This window comes from Lepidothrix coronata, unplaced genomic scaffold, assembly GCF_001604755.1.
Source record: "Lepidothrix coronata isolate B3197 unplaced genomic scaffold, Lepidothrix_coronata-1.0 Scaffold42, whole genome shotgun sequence".
Classification (NCBI taxonomy): domain Eukaryota; kingdom Metazoa; phylum Chordata; class Aves; order Passeriformes; family Pipridae; genus Lepidothrix; species Lepidothrix coronata.
Window position 1 is genome coordinate 832,153 of NW_016690222.1, and position 18,794 is coordinate 850,946.

At 44.4% G+C, this 18,794-nt stretch overlaps 1 protein-coding gene across 5 annotated transcripts; it reads left to right on the top strand.

Annotated features, from left to right (window-relative positions):
* The first annotated feature begins 1,660 nt into the window (after nt 1-1,660).
* T (T brachyury transcription factor) lies at nt 1,661-10,406 on the top strand. 5 transcript variants are annotated; one of them, XM_017813659.1, is made up of 8 exons: nt 1,661-1,866; nt 2,001-2,265; nt 2,829-2,963; nt 3,709-3,770; nt 3,865-3,926; nt 4,718-4,894; nt 6,457-6,589; nt 8,393-10,406. In XM_017813659.1, exons 1-8 carry the CDS (start codon nt 1,661-1,663, stop codon nt 8,658-8,660), a joined length of 1,308 nt encoding a protein of 435 aa, XP_017669148.1. In that variant the 3' UTR covers nt 8,661-10,406. The 5 variants fall into 5 exon arrangements, with proteins under 5 accessions (XP_017669148.1, XP_017669149.1, XP_017669150.1 ...); XM_017813660.1 differs by having other exon boundaries at nt 6,460-6,589; XM_017813661.1 differs by having other exon boundaries at nt 4,721-4,894.
* Nucleotides 10,407-18,794: the final 8,388 nt, after the last annotated feature.

The following is an 18,794-nucleotide window of genomic DNA, read 5'->3' on the forward strand; positions in this document are numbered from 1 at the left end:
ACGAGGGCAGATACGCTCAGGCTGCTGCTCCGCTGGGTGCTGAGCGTGGAATGGCAGGACGTGGAGGCAGAGGGTGTCTCTCCTCAGAAAGAGCCGGTGCCCGGATTGAACCACCGTCTGCATCCCGCAAAAAGGACCTTCAGTGTGCCTTCCCCTGGCAGCCCTGACTTCCAGCTCCTTCTGCTGCCAGACAGCTCGACAGTGTAACAGGGGCACTTTTTCCTAAAATGTGAAAAATCCCGGCAGAGATGATGCGCGGTGTTTGGAGGAGATGCCTATTTTAGAAACAACTCAGATTTTTACACCGCGCCCCTTCTTTTCCCCTCTCCTTTGCTCCCGTTTAAAGGACTCGTTATTGTTTAAAGAGACCCCATTGAACTATTTCCTGCTCATTGTCACCTCTCTCCCCCTCACCCTCTATCCAGGGATTCTCACGGAAAGGTAATAAACTGTTTCCCTCACACCACAGACCGCCACAGCCCTGGAGAATGCAAACTGTTACAACACCGGCGGGCGGGAGTGCTTCAGAGCATCTCTTCTCTCCCTCATCCCGGCTCTTATTTTTGTGTCAAATAACTTTACGAGAAATTCAGCCCGTTGCAAAGTTTCACCCATGAGGCTCAGCCTCCACGCTTGCCCGCCGGAACTCCCGGGGGTTTCTCCTTGTTACACGAAATGAAGCCTTTAGCTGTCGATCTGTTTTTTCAGAAGTATGTTTTTATTTAGGTGGGATGGCAGGTAACCATCGATATGATTTTTAGATTTTTTTTTAAATGTTTTATTTAGGTAGGGAGGCTCGAAACTATCGCTGTCGAGCACCTCAGCTGCGAAGGCGCTGCCCGTGCTGGTGGTGCTATGTGGTAAACTGCGACTTTTCTCACGGGTGGGCTCCTAGGCTCACTTAAAATCGGGGAGCTGCTAGCGGGGAGTGCCCGTGCTGTGCCAGGTTCGTGGTCAACTGCTTTACAGTGCTGTTTCGGCTCTTTGGCTAAATTTTACTGCAAGGTTTGTCGTTGCCAACTGCATTCTTCACTGCAGCAGAAGTTTCTGTCAAGGGGGCAGGGGCAGCGCGGGAACGAGGGTGGGTGTGGGTGCTGACAGCCTGCGGCTGCTTGTGGAGAAGGACTTCCCGTTTTTTCCCCTAAACATGGATCAGCGGAGGAGGTGTCTCCCGCCGAGGACTGGCTGCCTAAAAGCGGACCGGGGGGCTCGCTGCGGCGGGAGGTGGGAGGGTGCCGCTCTCGCAGGTTGTGAGGCAGTTGCCGAGATGGGCCATTTCCTCCGCGGCTGCCGGAGCCCAGGCCCCGGCGGCTTTGATAGAGGTGCAAACATTTGGGGGCAGATTTACATAAAATAGCCGCGTTCAATCCCGCGGGCCGCAATTAAACATCACAGGCCCCCGCGGGCCCCGCTGTGATATGGCCGCGGGCAGCCAATGGCGAGGCCCGGCCCGCGGGATCAAAGGCGCCGCCGGCCAATCAACGGGCCCCCCCCGCGGGCGCGGTGATGTCACCGGGGGGGCGTTTATGGCGGGCTATAACAGCGGCCCGGCCCCGCCGCCCTCGCTGGGGCCGCCCAGGGCCAGGGGAGGTAACGCCTGGCCCGGCTCCTCTCGGGGCTGTGCCACGGAGCTGCCCCGCCGGGCGGGCGCGGGGCCAGCATGAGCTCCCCCGGCCCGGAGGGCGCGGGCAAGCCCCCGCAATACCGCGTGGACCACCTGCTGAGCGCCGTGGAGAGTGAGCTGCAGGCGGGCAGCGAGAAGGGCGACCCCACGGAGCGGGAGCTGCGCGTCTCACTGGAGGACAGCGACCTGTGGCTGCGCTTCAAGGAGCTCACCAACGAGATGATTGTCACCAAGAACGGCAGGTAGGGAGGGAGAGAGAGAGGGAAGGGCTGCCGCCGGCCCCGCTCCCGGCCGCCCGCGGGGGGGCGAGGGCGTCCCGAGGCCGGGGGTTGCGGGATGGCCCCGCTGCACCTCGCGCCTCCGTGTCGCCCCGCAGGAGGATGTTCCCGGTGCTGAAGGTGAGCGTGTCGGGGCTGGATCCCAACGCCATGTACTCCTTCCTGCTGGACTTCGTGGCGGCCGACGGGCACCGCTGGAAGTACGTGAACGGGGAGTGGGTGCCGGGCGGGAAGCCGGAGCCGCAGGCGCCCAGCTGCGTCTACATCCACCCCGACTCGCCTAATTTCGGCGCCCACTGGATGAAGGCGCCCGTCTCCTTCAGCAAAGTCAAACTCACCAACAAGCTCAACGGCGGCGGGCAGGTAAGCACCGGCATAGGCACCGGGACACGTCGGTCAGCGGGGCTGAACCGACCCGGCCCGGCTCGTCCTTGCGGGGCGGCGGGTCCTGCCAAGCCTCCTGCTCGCTCACCCTCTCCTTAAAGCTCGTTTTCATACTGCTGTTATCAAACGTGCTGGGATGGGTCGCGCTTCCGTCTCCATCTTCCCCCCCAACTTCATTCCTTCAGTAGACTTGCTCTTTCTACCGAAGATGGGTGCCTTTTATGACTTTCCTTTTCAGAAGTCTGTTTCTGATCTGAATAATGCCACCGATGTGGTATTATGAATCTTTCTGGCTAGCATATCACTGATGCATTAGCGACTCTGCAAGCACCTTGTCAAGTAACAGGGATAAGGATAACTATGCACAAAGTTGTGGTCTCTGTTCTCAGTGCACTTCTTCTCTTACAGCTTCAGGTTTAGGGTTTATTCATACCTGTTGCTTTTTTTTCTTTTAGATACTTTAAAACCTGTGTGCTCTCTGTACCTGCTAGCATCTGCCACTATTCTGTCCCTGCTCACCTGCTCTGTCCACTTGCTCACAGATCATGTTGAACTCCCTGCATAAGTATGAGCCAAGGATTCATATAGTGCGAGTGGGTGGCCCACAACGGATGATCACCAGCCATTCCTTCCCAGAGACCCAGTTTATAGCCGTGACGGCCTACCAGAACGAGGAGGTATGCACAGCAGGGAAGAAAGGATGCCACTACCAGGAAGTTTTAAGTAGCAAAGTGCATGCTGCAGAGCAAAATAATGGATCTCTTTTCACGTTTTTCAGTTCTTCCCATGATTTTTTTTTTTAAGCTAAATATAAAAAATTGAATTATTGTATGTAAAAGCCGTATAAATGTGTTATGGCACAAAGTTCTGATCACTGTCTCAATATGTACTGCAAATTCATTGTAGGAGAGTAATTCTTAAAAGATTTTGTGGGGCGAACAACTATGATAAAAAGTATGGTTGTCATTTTCAGCTACACAGTGAAATAACTGGATGTGCCAGTTTTGGGACAGCCCTTTTTCTGTTAGCCTAAATCTGCATCTCTGTTGAATAAATCTGCAAACTACCAATCTTTCTGAGATTTCTTTGATGTCCTTTTTGCTCTGGCTTGAAATATAAAGATTTTCATAACTCTTTAGTGTAGTACCTTTCTTAGGTGTTTCCTTAGATGATCAATAAACCCGGGCAATTCAATATCTTAGAATTTGGCAGAGAAACTAATTCCTAGCCCTTTGATACTACTTCAGACCTTAATGAGCTGTTTATTTGATGTCTGTAGGTTGCTATTATGGCCCTACTTTTATTTCTTAAAAAGTCAGTGATTTTTACCAACTTCAGTGGATAGGCCTAATTCAAATCCTAATGTCAGTGTGATAATGAATGGTGATACTTGTAAATAAAGATATTTGTTGTTGTTTTTAGATCACAGCTTTAAAAATAAAATACAATCCGTTTGCAAAGGCATTTCTTGATGCAAAAGAAAGGTGAGAGCTCTTAATTTAATTCTAAAGTGTGGATTTTTTAATGTAGATTTGTAGAGGCATATTCTTGACTAATACAACACGGTTTCTTTTATAGAAGTGATCACAAAGACATGATGGAGGAAGTGGGAGACAATCAGCAGTCTGGGTATTCACAGTGTACGTTTCCTTTCATCATGAGCATAACTATGATTTTTTCCATCTCATCTGTTACATTAAGCAAAACTTTGAGACTGCTGTTTGCTGGCTGGCTTGTTAGTTCATAGGGAGAATAGTATTAACAGTCCTTGTGATTGTGGTTTGTGCAGGTTTATGATTGTATAAACATTATGATCTCTGTGGTTAAGACTTCTTTACTTACGTTAAAAATAATTTAATAGAATCTTGCAGTTGCCTTCATGTCCAAAAAGACAACTGCCTTTGTATATAAGGACAGCAGTGTTCATGTGGATATGTCGACAAAAGTTTATTTCATAGAATTATCAAAACAGTACTTATGGTTTAAGTATTCTAAGAAAAATATGGGCATTCACATTTTTTCAGATGATTGAAAAGCATTAGTGTTTTAATGATTTCGGTTTTAACAGATGATTGACAAAACAGTGCAGCCTATAAAGGGGGCGAGTTGATTTGAGTAGGAATTATTTTGTTTCAGAGAAAATACTTAATTTTCAAGAGGAATTCTTAGCAGTCTGAGAAACTTCAGAGCTTAGCTATAGATTGAGTTCAAAGAGCAATTTAAAACTGAATAACATGCTAACAATTACTGAGCACACACTACCTACATATGGGAGGGTTTAACAATTTCTGTATTTCTTTACTCTGATTGTAATGAAATGGTAATTTAAAAAATAATGTTGGCTTGACACGGGGCTTCTTTTAAGCTGTTGTTTCTCTTCCTGCCTGGCTGCATTACATAGCCGTCTCACAGACCTCTTGCTTCCCCCCAGTAGGTAGTTGGCTTATTCCTGGGACTGGAACTCTGTGCCCACCTGCCAATCCTCATGCCCAGTTTGGAGCCCCCCTGTCACTCTCCCCTGCTCACAGCTGTGAAAGGTACTCATCGCTGAGGAACCACCGTCCTGCCCCCTATGCCACCCCCTACACCCATAGAAACAACTCACCAAGTAAGTCTGATGTTGCAGCTCTGTAAAAAGGTGGGGGATGAGCCGAGGGATTTGAGCTTTGAGCAGAGGCATCGAGTGTGATGCCCCAGAAATTAAGGTCGTTAAGCAGCTCAGTTTGTGCAGAGGGCTTGGGGTCAGCATTGCGAAGAAAAGGGGGTGATGGGTACATGTCTTCAGTCTCTTTATGATGGAAAAACTGTCCCCTGGTAATTGATCAGATTATGTTGTGCTGGCTTTGTGTTGTGCTCTTGACTTCTTGAAACCATTTAGCTTAAACTTACTTTTTTTTTTAAGTTTGAAAATAAGGACTTAAATGATTATTTATAGGCAATACACGGAAATGAAGATGTATATCTGGTTCTGTTAGTATCACTTATTATTAACACATAATAATTGAGGGCCTGATTATGTTAGTTTCAGTTGCCAGTAGCTGTAGTTAATGTCCGTGCCATGACTGCATAAAAGGAAATAATATAGAGCTGAGTAAATTGCAGAGCTATTAAAAGTTGTGCTCAGAAATAGGCAAATATCTTAAGGCTCAGTGTCTCAAGCACTAGATACTTAAGGGAGAAAAGAGCATTTTTAAGTGTTTTTTTTTAAAATATATTTTCTTTCTTCTCGCAAAGAATGGTTAACAATTTTTGCCTTTAAGGCCGTGTGGATATTGTAGGTTCCCATTAAAATTATTTAATATTTTGAATTATGAAGTAATACACATGCTTCTAGATGCAGCCCGTCCAATCTCGTATGTAGCTTTGTAGTTCATTTGGAAGTGAAAAACTAGCTTTCTGTGAACTTTTCTTGCATCGTGGAAGTTTCATGCAAGTTTTGTAATTTAAATAATAAAAGAAGAAAACACCTCTGGTGGTCCTTCTTGTTCCCCGCTCCTCAGCAAGGAACCTCTTCTTCACTTAGGCAGCTGCCACAGCAACTTCTTTCTCACTATGGATGGTTGTATGGGATTCCCTTTATAGCTTCCTAGAGCCTCTGGTATATTGGCCAGCCAGTTTTGGTCACAAGCTGAGTAGTCTAAGCCACAGTCCAGTCACTCCTAATGGTGCCCAAGGTAGACTTCAAAGCCCATGGCAACTCAGCTCAAAACTGGTATGTGTAATTCAGTGATATGCTAGTTATCCAGGTCTGCCAGAGTGTTACTGCCAGTGTAGGTGATGGAGATAAAGAAAGTGCCCTAGAAGGTCCCCAAGTGACTGCAATAGTGCCAATAAAGAACCTGCCTCTTCCCACAGACTGAATAAAGAAGCATGGGCTAAATTAGCAGGTGGTTTGCAGATAGCTTTTTGCCTATAGCTCCTTCACAGAAATAAGACTTTGCAGTTGTGAGCTGAGCAAAACAGCATGTCAGGGCAATGCCAGTGAAAGGTTGAGCTTGACACAACTGGTTGCGGCTCCATTTTTTTTCCTCTCTGTGTGGGTAATTCTGTCTTTCTTTTCTTTTTTCAAGGTAGTAGTTGAGGGAGGTGGTTTAAAGCTATAGATTGCATTTAAATACAAGATTATGTGGCCTGATTCTAGTGTGTTTAAGTGATTATTTGTTTTCTCAGCAGCCTATGCTGATAACTCCTCTACCTGCCTATCCATGCTGCAGTCCCATGACAACTGGTCTTCTCTAGGAGTTACTACACACACAACGATGCTGCCCATGAGTCACAGCACTGGCACAGCTACCAGCTCCAGGTAGGATTCTGTCCCTCAGCAGCCCTCAAATAGATGTCTTAGTACTTTCTAGGAAGAGGGGGCTGAAAAAGGAGATAGTCATCAGCAAATTAGAAATCCCTATTGGCCACGTGTGAATCGTTAGTTCTCTGTGGGGCACTGAGAAGGACTATTCACAAGGAAAACAGAATTGAAGAAACAAAATTTTTTTTTAATGTTTTGGTTTTGGAGATGTAGTTACTTGTGACAGCAATATTTGATAGATTAAGGATTGAAAATCACTTAGACAATTGAATACATTGAATTTGAGGATGCTTTCTGAAGTTTCATCTGCTTTCAGCATAATGGTGTTTTAAAAAGTTTATTTTTTTATTTCTTTCATTTTGCTCAGTAACTGCTTTCTCAGCCATCTCCATAAACCCTTGTTCTGCTACAAATGTTGGAGCAGTGAACTGTATTGAGGAGAAGGAGCACAGAGTTGGGGCAGTAATTCTTTACTTAAACGTTGCCACTCTAACCAGCCCAGCATGGGATTATACATGTGGTGAAAGTCTTGTTATTTTGTGTTCATAAAAATGTATCTTTTCTCCTCTTTTTACTTATTATCTTAATTAAACTTTTGGATCCTTTAACAGAGATTTAGCTTACAGTTAGTCTTTTGGAACTAAACTTGAAAATTCAAAGACATACAGAAAAGGTGGTAAAATATTTGCTATTAACCACAGAGGGACAAGGTTTGAACATCTTTCTCAACAATTCAGACTTACCATTCTATTTGTGGAAAGCATTTTTATTTGAACCATGCACATGGACACTCGGCTGTTAATCGGACTATGTACTACTACTCAGTATGAGTTACCGGTATTACTGAACGTAAGCTTTAGTCCTGAACAAGATTAATTGAGTAAACAGGTCTTCCTAGCACTTCTTTCTATGTCTGACTCCCAGGATATATATTTAGAAAGTTGCAAAGTCCACTGAGTTTCACTTGCTGCATTGAGCTGTCCAGTAGATAAAACTAGTAGAAATGGAACTGTGGGACTCAAAGAAGGCGTTTCTGCCACCCCTTTTGTCTAAACCCCTATCTGTAAAGTAAGAATATTTTTCTTTCTTATTAAACTGCTTGGGATCAATAGGTAGAAAGTGCTGTGTAGTATTATACATCAGAACTTTACTTTTACTCATAATATTTCTCTTTAATCGTCCTGGTTTTTTTAATGTTTAGGTGTGTTTGTTTATAGTTAGAAGAGAGACAGTGCAGAGGCTCTAGTGTCCTGATGCTTTTTTCCTTCCAAGCAGCCCTTTCTGTAGTATCTGTGATCTGCAGTCTGGCGCTTCCCCTTCTAACATGAGCTGATGAACAAGGAGGGCTGAGTTGCTGTATGGAGGCATCCATCCCTGTCTGACTACAGAGGCACCCAAGGGACTCCATCAGACTCATGGCAGTGTATTCAAACCTGCCTGCCTCCAACAGCTGCTGTGTTCATCCACCTCTACCATGTGCCTTTCCCCCTAATGCCATCATGGCTCTCAAACCTGCATTTTTCAGCCAGCCTGTGCATTCCTCAGCTTGGCTTAAAATTGGCTAGTATACCTAGTGCTGGAACCTGGAAAACAGGGAGGTTAGATTTATTTGTGAGGTGCCATGAACGCGAATCCTGCCTGGGGGTCTTTCCTACCTCACAGTGGCTGGGGACTGCTTAGTGAATTTCATCATCTCCAGCAAATGGACCCAGCTTGGGCTCTGTATTGTGACCTGAGAAACTGCCAGCAGGCACTAGAGTCACTAATAACTTATTTTGTTTATCACTTTTCCTCTTTCAGTCAGTACCCCAACTTATGGTCTGTGAGTAACAGCACCATCACACCAGTGTCTCAGTCAAGCGGGATGTCCAACGGCCTGAGCTCCCAGTTTTTGCGTGGCTCTCCTGCACACTACACTGCTCTTCCTCACCCAGTCACAGCCACCTCCTCTGCCTCCCCCCTGTACGACGGCGGGGCACCCACGGACCTGCCCGACAGCCAGTATGATGCCTCCACGCATGCCAGGCTGGCATCCACGTGGACGCCTGTCACTCCCCCTTCCATGTAAACCTTGACCTTTTCCTCTAAGGCAGACTTCTTAGCTACTGAATTACTTTAAATGCTTAATCCTCAAGGAAGACAAAAAGGAGACATGAAAGAAACTGCAAACAGAGCATCTGCACTGCTTTGCATAGAGCATCTACATTATACCTCTTATAGTGAACAGTGCATCACTGACTTCATGTAGAGTTTACAAACTGGTGAGTGTGCAATTATGAGAGCAGATTCACTGCTTTTAATCTTTTTCATTTTTTAAAGTTTGATAGATCTAATTTTTAAGGTTTTTACTTAGGTTTCAAATTTCTCAGTGTTCTCATATGTTTGGACCTGAAGTTTGGCGTCATTCTTGAGTAAGTTACTCACAACTGTTTTTCAGTTAATTTTTTTAAGTGGCAAACTTAGCTATAGGCATGAGAAGACTTTTATTAACCATCTAGTTAGAAACATTCTGATATATGCACAAATGTAGCTGAGGAGTGAACTTTTTGGAAAATCATGTGCACTAACACGTATTTGCTTCACAAATACGTTGTGTTCTTAACTGTATGCTTATTTCCTTGCTGCTGAATTAATGTTGAGACAATCTGCAAGAACTATAATCCTCCCAATAAAAACAGTATTAATGTTTGGTCTAAAACGTTTTACCCAAAAGACTCCTCTTAGAGGTAAGTTTTGCTGTTTGATCATATAGATTTCAAATACCCATCAGCTTAACTAAACATCTCATTTCAAACAGCTGATGTCTAATTAGGAGCCCTATCCAAAACATTATGAGACATGGAAAATACATCACTAGTTTTTGTTGGTTTTTTTAATGGTCTTTGTCTCAGGCCTTAAGGGAGGGAGTTCAAACACCTAGAGAATCATTCTAATTTATTTCAATCTTTTTCTCTGATCTATATTTATTATTTGGTAAATTACAACTTTATTTTCTACATGTTAAGATATGTAAATAATCCCTCAACCTACAGTGTACTCTTTTAAGACAATCATGTGGGATATTGAACAACATGGATGTAAGTAGTTAACTTATTGTAAGAGGGAAATCTGTAGTTACTAAGAATTTTGGGGAAAAGTGCAGATACCCTAAGATTTAAAATACACTGACTGCTTGACTTGCTGGAACAAACAGGTCTTGATAAAATACCTCCTTCATGACTGATATTAAGTAATGTGATCCAAATCTCTAATGCAGGCTAATCCAAAATGTTGGCTTAAAGCGTGCCCTTAGACATGTCTCTTTCTCCCACTGGCAAATACATGTCCTGGGGTAAGGGAGTTCTTTTCCATAAGCCATAATAAATAACTTTTATAATGAAGTGCCTAAATAGTGAAGCAAAATTCTGTATCAGGGAATTCCTTAAATAACTGATTGTGTGCTCATGTGCTACAGTGGCAACTTTAAGATGGAAAAACAAGTATTTGCCACCATTTTGGGCTCTTTGGCACCCTAGGGGCAGGTCCCTGCACCTCGAAAGGCTTTGGCAGGGCTTTCTCCCCGCAGAGGGATCTGTGTGCAACTGCAGGCTGCGGTCTCCTGGAGGTGGTACTCCAGCAGGAGAAGGCACCAGAAGTGAATGACTGCACGGCCGCATCCTCTGTCAATATGTAAATATTGATCTAAGTGCTCCTGTTTTATTGTGAAGGTACATTATGTAAATGATGTAAGTGCATTATTATTTAGACTATTTTGTAGAAATTAGCAACATATTTCATTGTGAGGTTTTATACTTGTATTTTGGAAGTATAATTTAAATTAAAAAAAAGTAAAGATTCTTAAAACCCAATGCTTGATTTTTTTTTTTTTTTTTTTTTTTGGTTTATGGGAGCAGTGGGAAAGGTGAAACAAATACACATCAGCCATATTGAACCTGCAGTATGTTGACCTTCCATGGAGTGGTTTCACAAATGGTTCCTGCTGCAAGGTGACTTGTGTCTGTGTGTGAAGGTTCAGAGAGTTCTTCCCTTCTTCCCTGTTTCCCCCCCCCTTTTTTGTTTGTCCTTCCTTTTGGTAAATTCTTGACTGCCTGGTATTCAGAGGTGGTACCTGCACTTGGTGTTGGGTGAAAGCTCTTTTCCCACAGTGACCAGTCTGTAGGGTAAATGCTGGATGCAAGCCAGGCAGCTGCTGTGTTTTACCTTGATAACCAGATTGTCAAGTGTGTTTCTGAATCCCTGCCCCAGTAATAAATACTGAATTGCTGCCTGGTCCCTTCAGCTACTGAAGGAGTTTATCAGCTGACCTAGCACTACAGTGACTCTGCATGTAGCTGAGCACACAAATGCTGCTTCCGAGAGCTGACATAGTGGGGGACCACAGCCTATGTTGCAGAGGCAGCCAGGTTTATCCCATGCCCTCAAAGCAGACATGTCATGAGAAGAGGATGATCAATGTGCCACAGAATCATTTAAGTTGGAAATGACCTTTAAGATCATGGAGTTCAACTCCTAACCCACCACTGCCAACCACATCCCTAAGCACGACATCTACATGTCTCTTAAATACTTCCAGGAATGGTGACTCCACCATCTCCCTGTACAGCACAAGGGAACCATAAAGCAGGAGACAGGTGATAGATCTGCTTGTGTGGAGGACAGCCCCCAGATACTGCCCAGCACAGAGGTCAGCAGTTTCTCAGGTTCTTGCAGAGTTTGTACTGAAGCAATGATTCCATGTTCATGTGGACAAAAATAGTTGGAGCTATTTATTATAAGAATGAGCTGTAGCTTGTTGAACTAACAGGCCTGTAGCTGGGGCCTTTGGGCCGTGAAGTGGAGGAACCTGGTCCTGCTCGATGCTGGTACCAGATGGATCTTACCTAATTGGCTTTTTTTGGTGTGAGATTTTTTTTCCCCTTCCATACTTTCAAATTAAAGAAATCAAAACCTTTCACGCCATTGAATGCAATTTGCACGCCACTTTAAAGCAGACTGAGTGTTTCAATATCTGTCTATTCTCACCTGCTCTGCCACCATCTTTGTCCTAAACTGTGCTTTTTCTCTTTCTGGGTTAGTGTAGCCAAGCAGCCATCAAAGGTACCTCAGACTCACAAATACCATCAGGGTTGTAGTTGCTGGAGGGGCCGAGCAATCGGACCCAGATGACTCTACAAATACTTAAGCCAGCATGAAAATGAACTTTGTGTGACTCATCTGGAGAGGCTTTTTCTCACCCGTGGGTTCACAACAGCAGCACTGTGCTATGCTCCTTCCCTGCCTGCCCACTGGTGCACCTCTGGGGCTGCTGGCAGAGGCAAGGTGGAGGCACAAATGTAGCAGACATTTCCAAATGCTGAGGAAAACTGGTGTGAGATGGCTTGCCTCAAACAACCCCCCAGTGAGTGTGGCTCTGCTGTTTCCCTGCACCACCTCTGCTCTGCCTCTTCACTGCTCCTGTCACTGTGCTGTACAGCAGACAAACACTGGGGCTACAGACCACTGTGAGGCTGGGAGAGGTCCTAATGCTCAGCAACTAAGCTGTCAGCAAATGCTCAGGACTCTTAGGAAACCTATACTGTTTTCCATCTCGATATGTTAATGCTTTTTTCCTTTATTTGTTTTCCTTTGGGTAATGAATAATTGCTGGCAGTAAAAATCTCTGTAGACCCCTCAGCCCAATTGTGCAGAAATGCCTTGCTCTGCCTACAAAAATCATGTGAATACTCAGTCCCAGGCAGGAATAAAATGTCAGATTGGGTATTCCCATGCTTGTCTCCAGCCTAACTCTCCCCCATAGATGTAAATTAGATTTGTGAGTTAAGTGAGATTATGCACATTAAGGTACTGCATCATTGATGTAAATATAAATAAAAGTAATTAAAAAAAAATTAGAATTAAACGCCCCTTCTTTACAGCCTTCTTAGGTGTAAAGAAGACAGAAGCAAAAACATAGGTTTTTTAAATCACACAGAGACCCATCCCAGGAGCTTAGATCTGTGGAGAAAATAATTTCCTCTTTGGAGATTCTGCCTTTAGTTGCTCCTGGGTTTCTGTGCCTTTGGAAACAGATTAAAAAAATGAGGGAACCAGTTTGAGTGGTACATGGTGCAGTTCCAGTAATTTTCAGTGTCTAATAGCACCTTACAGATGCCTTTATTTCTGACAATGTCAAAGATTCTTTGAGAAGATAACGATCCAGACTCAGGTTCTCCCACTGCACGCACCACCATGATATTGAGGGTCTGGACGTTGTGGACTTTAAAGACCAAGGTTATATGACTGCAATTGCTTTTGTAAACAGAGAAGCCAGAGGGCTTCTCAGAGATCTCCTCCTGTAGCCCCCAGTCCTTTTCCATGACCAAAATTTTTCCTTCTGTTCTTTGTATTCATTTGCATTCCTTGCTCTCCCAAGTGGACACTTCCAGTTTTATTTCTGAGGACCACAGCAAACCATCCATACACAGAGAGAGTCTTTGTTAGCTAACATGCTGGATTATGTTTATTGTGTTTGTCATGTTTATTATGTCTCAAGTCTGTCTACAGTGCCAGTAGGAGCAGGGTGGGTGCTGAAGCCCGTTCCCAATGATGGCATCCCAGAAGTGGATGTTGGCTGGCTGCATCCTTGAGTCAGTGTGGAAGCAAACAGTGATCCATCTGAGTTTCCATATATTGTATACCTCCTGTATGATCACATAGCTCACTGCAATTCAAATTTCAAATCAATTAAGGCTTCCCACCCTCCCCACTTTTTTTTTTTTTTTTTTTGAATGGCACAGTTGTACTTCTGGTGCTGCACTCCTGACACATCTTTGAGCCTTGTCTCTCAAGGAACCACTTGAGGTGGTGCCCCAGGTATGTGATCAGAGGACTCCTATAGATGACCATATGTACCTTCTGGGCAAGCAGCTTGCAGTTTTACTTGCTTTTCCCACTCTTCTCACAGTCTTGCTGCACTACAAAAGTGGGTTACTGTTTCTTGATGCTAGTTAACTAATTAATTGCCTCAGTAAGTCCATCAATGCCAATAATTATTCTGTGATATGCAATTACTGGACTTGTACCATGGAGGGTTGGAAGGGTTCTCTTGAATCTAGTTCCTTAATTATAGAAAATCTCTTCACTGAGACCTTTTTATCTTAAAAGACCTTTTTGTCTTAAAATTGAGTAGTGAGATTCTGGGGAGGTTTTTGTGTATGCCTATATACCTGTGGCAAGTGGTGTTGCTTTTTGATTGGCAGACAGTTGCAGCTCCCTTGCTTCTCATTGCTTAGGAGGTATCTTTTAATTGCCGGCTGAAATTTATCTGTAATAGTCTTATGACTGACTATCTTGAGCCAAAACCTATTCCCATCTTAAATAGTTCTTTTCCCTTGATAGTGTTTAAGCTGATATGTATTGCTAGGAAGTAATTTCTCAGCCTCTCTTGTAAGATAGGTTGTAAAAACCCTCTCTTCTTCTCAGGTAGCTTTCCCTCTCCTACTGGCCCTTTGTCCCTGTATGGCTCGATGAAACTAGGTATACGTGGTATAAGAGCCTATGCAATGGCATACTGCTTCCCTATTTCCACTGAAATTAGCCCTTTTGATAACTTTGAAGAACACAATTCCATTATATAGAGTTCTATCAGTGACTGACTGGTCTTGGTGATCCATGTCCTTCTTTAGCTATTTTTTGCTGATGAACTCCCATCTTTTTTCAGAAAGTATTATTAATATCTTGAGGCCCCTGGTGGTCTAGTGGTTAGGGTGCAGGACTCTCACTGCTGCGACCCGGGTTCAATTCCCAGCCCCCCGGGCAGATGGAGCTCGTCAGCCTTGTAAGGCAATCCATCTAAGAGAAGGTCACTCTAAACAAACCTACATCCTGAGACCCTCACTGCCACTGTCCAAGCTTGCTCGGCCCTGGCAGATGAACCTCAGGATTAAAGGGTGGGCTCAGTTCAGTGCACACTGTGTCTCACCTAAAAAATCCACTGCGCAGGCTCGAAGGGTTAATGACCTTTCCCAAATCTTCGCTCGCGAAGACTGGCCATTATTTATTAATATCTTGACTATGACTTGGTACCCTTGTCCCAGTCAGCTGTATACCACTTACATTGCTCCCCACTTTTCTAGCTTGTCCTATGAGATATCTCCATTTTGCTCTATACTAATGACATCTCCAACCTCACATCCTGAGCAGGTCTTGTCAATGATGTCTTCACTTTTAGACTAAGATATAAATGAAAGTGCTAAACCAAGACTGATCCAACTCCTCTGCTGGTGGCCTTTTTCAAACCCGGCCCTTCTCCAATAGCTAGGCCCTTACCTAGTCTACAAATTTGCAAGTTGCTTGCTAATCTCCTTTTGTGATTTTAGAGGACAGTCTCAGTCCTGTGCGCATGGGAACGGGAGCTCCCTCACTGGCAGTCACCCGTGAGGGTCAGAGCTAGCAGGGAGAAATGCTGCTGGAGGGAGGAGATGCATTTTGATAACACACCCCCACTCCACCCTTCCCCTCTAAAATTTGGCCGATTGTCTTTGTCCCTGATGGTGGCATGGGAGGTTCAGAGGGTTGGAGGGAAATTGTGACATCTAAGCGCTTCAACTGAGGCCAGGTAACAGTAAACCCAAACGCCATATCAGCTTTCATTTCCATCCCTATCCTTCATTATCGTTTCTTTCAAACTTTATACTGAAGCTGCTTCTTCTGGAAGATGAACTGCCCAATGTCTGTCATGTTTGATTGCATCTCTGCCTCTGCAAGCCTTGCCCTTGCTCCAGCAGCTTTCTTCCCCTTCCTTGTAGCATACCTCCCACATCTGCTATTTGCTCCATATGCTACACCAGGCCTGAGATGAGGAATGTTTCCTGCTGGGTCACAGTTTCAAATCTCCAGATTCTAGAAGAGAAATGATGTATTTATTCCCTGAGCTTGAGCACACTCACTTGCTCAAGCCTTCTTTGCATTTTAGAGGTGACTGACTATTCCCAAGCCTTAGCTTCCATTGGCTTTTCTGACTTTACCTCCTCATTATACCTTCTCCTCCTCAGTGAGAACAGAAGCGGGGTAATGAATGCTTGTGGAAAAAAAACCCTATATTAGCCTTAATTCCCATCAGGCTCTAATGGTACAGCTACTCCACTTCTCTCTCTTCTCTCTGTGCATGTGGGCTGTGGATGCTCTGGTCCTCACCCTTGGCAGAGGCTAACCCAAGGTGGGGTGTGCCTGATTTGCAGCACCTGGGCTCTCTGAATATTGTTCAGTGACTTTTTGAAATGTCTTCCAAGGCCCAAGTTATGTTGGTCAGTATGGGAAAAGTTACATGGTTTACACAGGGAACCTGGAAAAAACTGACTTGCTGAATGGAGGAAAACCCCAGAGAAACCTGACAAGGCACATGGAAATGAAACTGGAACACTCAGCAGCTCATGAACAAGATCTGCCTTTTTGTTCACCTTTGTGATCCAGGATCCCATACTGTGTGTGCAAGGTGGACAGCTTGTGGTCCATTACAAAAGGCATTGTGACCAAGCAGAATCTGGACTGCTTTAGCCCCTGGATCTGGCACGCAGGTGGCACAAACCCGCCTCACCGCTGGCTGGCCTCTCTGGGCTCTGAGGAGGAGCAGGCAGGTGATGTTAGTTTGGGTTGGCACAGGTGGGGATTTTGGAATAGGCAGAGCCAGCTGACTGTGGAGGGGCTTGATCTACCAGTGGGGAAGAGAGGAAATTGCAGATATATTTGGGATGTGCAGAGTAGTAGTGAGTCTGTCTTTTGTCTCAGAAGCAGTCAGCCTGGCATTTCCAGGTAAGTTGTGGGAGGTCTCCTCAGCTGGAGTTATGCTGTGGGGCTGACAGTGCTGGGAGAAATGAGCAGCTGCGGGCTGGTGAGGTCTTTTTCACTATGCCCTGCTGGGATAGAGTAGCGGCTTGACCATACTTCTGTGGGATGGCTAGGAGAGCCTGCAGCTTTGTCCTGTGGGCTGCCCTGTGGTGCAGAGCCCAGAGGAGAAGCTTGCCCCAATGTGGTCTTGGTGATCATTACACTGGCGTCCCCAATGAAGGGGAACTGGCTGGTAGCTGAAACCTGGAGACTGCCAGCCTTCAAAAATACAGACTTGTCTCAGTGTCAGAAAACCCTGATGCCTCCCAGCAGAGGAGGTTCCTCTAAGAGAAGCTGAAATTAGCTGGTCGCTTGTCTTAGCTTCATCTGGACTGCATGAATTTAATGTTATTTTAGATTCAAGGTGGCTGTTGCTAGTTACCTTGTACAATAATTGACACTGTTTTGCAAAAGGTTTCGGCTTGTTGAGTTGGGTTCTGGGGACTGTACTAAATGTGTGAAACTTAATTCTTATTCTATTCTTCACTTTAATACAACATTTGTAGTGGTAATTGTGAAACTTCAATAACTTCCCACATGAAAGCTTTTGTTCCAATACACTAGAAGTGGTGTCCCATGCTGTGTTCTGTGCCTGAATTCATGTCCGAAGGTGTATGGTCTGTGTGAGATGTAGTTGTAATACTTGTAATCCAGAATAATTATGTGTACTGGTTGTCCCACTCCTACTGGATGGCTCATATAAGTTTCCATCATCTATCACTTTTTTGCCCAGTTATATGTTGACTATGGTGGGCAGAAGCAGAAAGAGAAATTTCCACTTGCCCCAGCAGCAGGTTTGTGCATTTCCTGTAGTTAATTTACGTCTCTACAATATGAAATGCAGTCTTGCTATCGGTGCCTGTGGAAACGTCTGGGTTTTTCCTCTTCCCTTGATTTTGACACATGCAAACTCTCAAAAACCCCCACAAAGTAGCCACAGGTTGATGCACACTTTTCTTATGCCCTTGGCAGCCATAGAATCTGTCACCTTTTGGTGGTGCTTTGGCTGCTGTGCAGCTGCTGCTGGGATGCATACAGGGCTGGAGCTGGGGACCTGTGCAGAGGAAGGGGGAAATCCAGGCTTGGGGCAAGATGTAGAAGAGGAGCACTGAGTCAGGGAACTTGAGAAAATAAGTCCTGTAACTTTTTGACATCTTGTATTTATGGAAATTTTCTTGTATCTCTGAGTGGATTGTTTATAGTGATCTCTTCTACAGTGTGTAAAGAGGACTGCCACACAGTCACTGGGGTCTTCATGTAGATACTAACATAAAATTAATGAGAGTAAGTGTAACTACCCTAAGCTAGGATTATTTTGTACCGCACCAAAAATAACCAGCAACTGGACACTCACTTGAATATAAGCCTAGTGGCACTTTCCATTCCCAGATAAATAAAAAGAGATGAACTTTGGCAGCTGGACATGCAGCAGTCTCTCCTGTATGTATTTTTTTTACCTACAAGCACATTTTGCTATGTAGGTGAGAAATGGTGCTCATCTTGAAAGCATTTGCTTCTGTAAACCACAGAGCTCTTGTTGGGGGATGCCAGGCAATTCTGCAAATATGGTGACTGCTAAAAAATGGTAGCAATTAATCTGCCCTTGAAAAATTGCCTGTCAGAACACTGAATTTGGGTTTTTAAACTTAGTGGCAGCAAAAAAGCTAACTTTTAATTTTGACTTGCCTTTTTGATTTTTGCTAGTGAATAAAGGACAGCACTCCCCTCAGCCTTCTAATTTGTCAGTTTAAGGAGTAGCTTTCTTTGTTGAATTTCTGCTGTTTGGTAATTAAATAAGGCAAACCTCATCTGCAGTTCAAGGAGAGCTTCAGAAGCTGGGTTTCAGAAGATAGCCAAGGGCTGGGGTGAACCTTTCTCTTTTTCATTGTATGAATTTGCTATAGTGAAGCTTGGCTGACGACATGCAGAAAATCCATGGTCAGAAAGGCTGCTAGTATGGTCTATTTTGCTTTGACAGACTTGGTATCAAATGGTTGTTTCTAATCCTCAGTTTTATTCCAGCTCTGAGTCATGTGATTGTGGTGGTCCCAGTTAATTTAAAAATCGAAATTTTTCACTGAAATGTGCATTTTATCCTGAAACTTGAATTTCTTAGTTGTGTGTATGTTGTGGGTTTTGTTTTTTTTTGTTTTTATTGTGAATTTCTGTAGGGTTCAGGGAGCCACTGCTGGCACTTATCAAGCACTTACACCTGGAAAAATTAAGACAATTATTGTGGAAATTATACTGTCATGTGAAAAGCTGATCCTGAGAGAACAAATCTGGAGCTTACGAAGCCCTAAATAAGGATTCCCTAGCCCGAAATCCCATCTTCCTG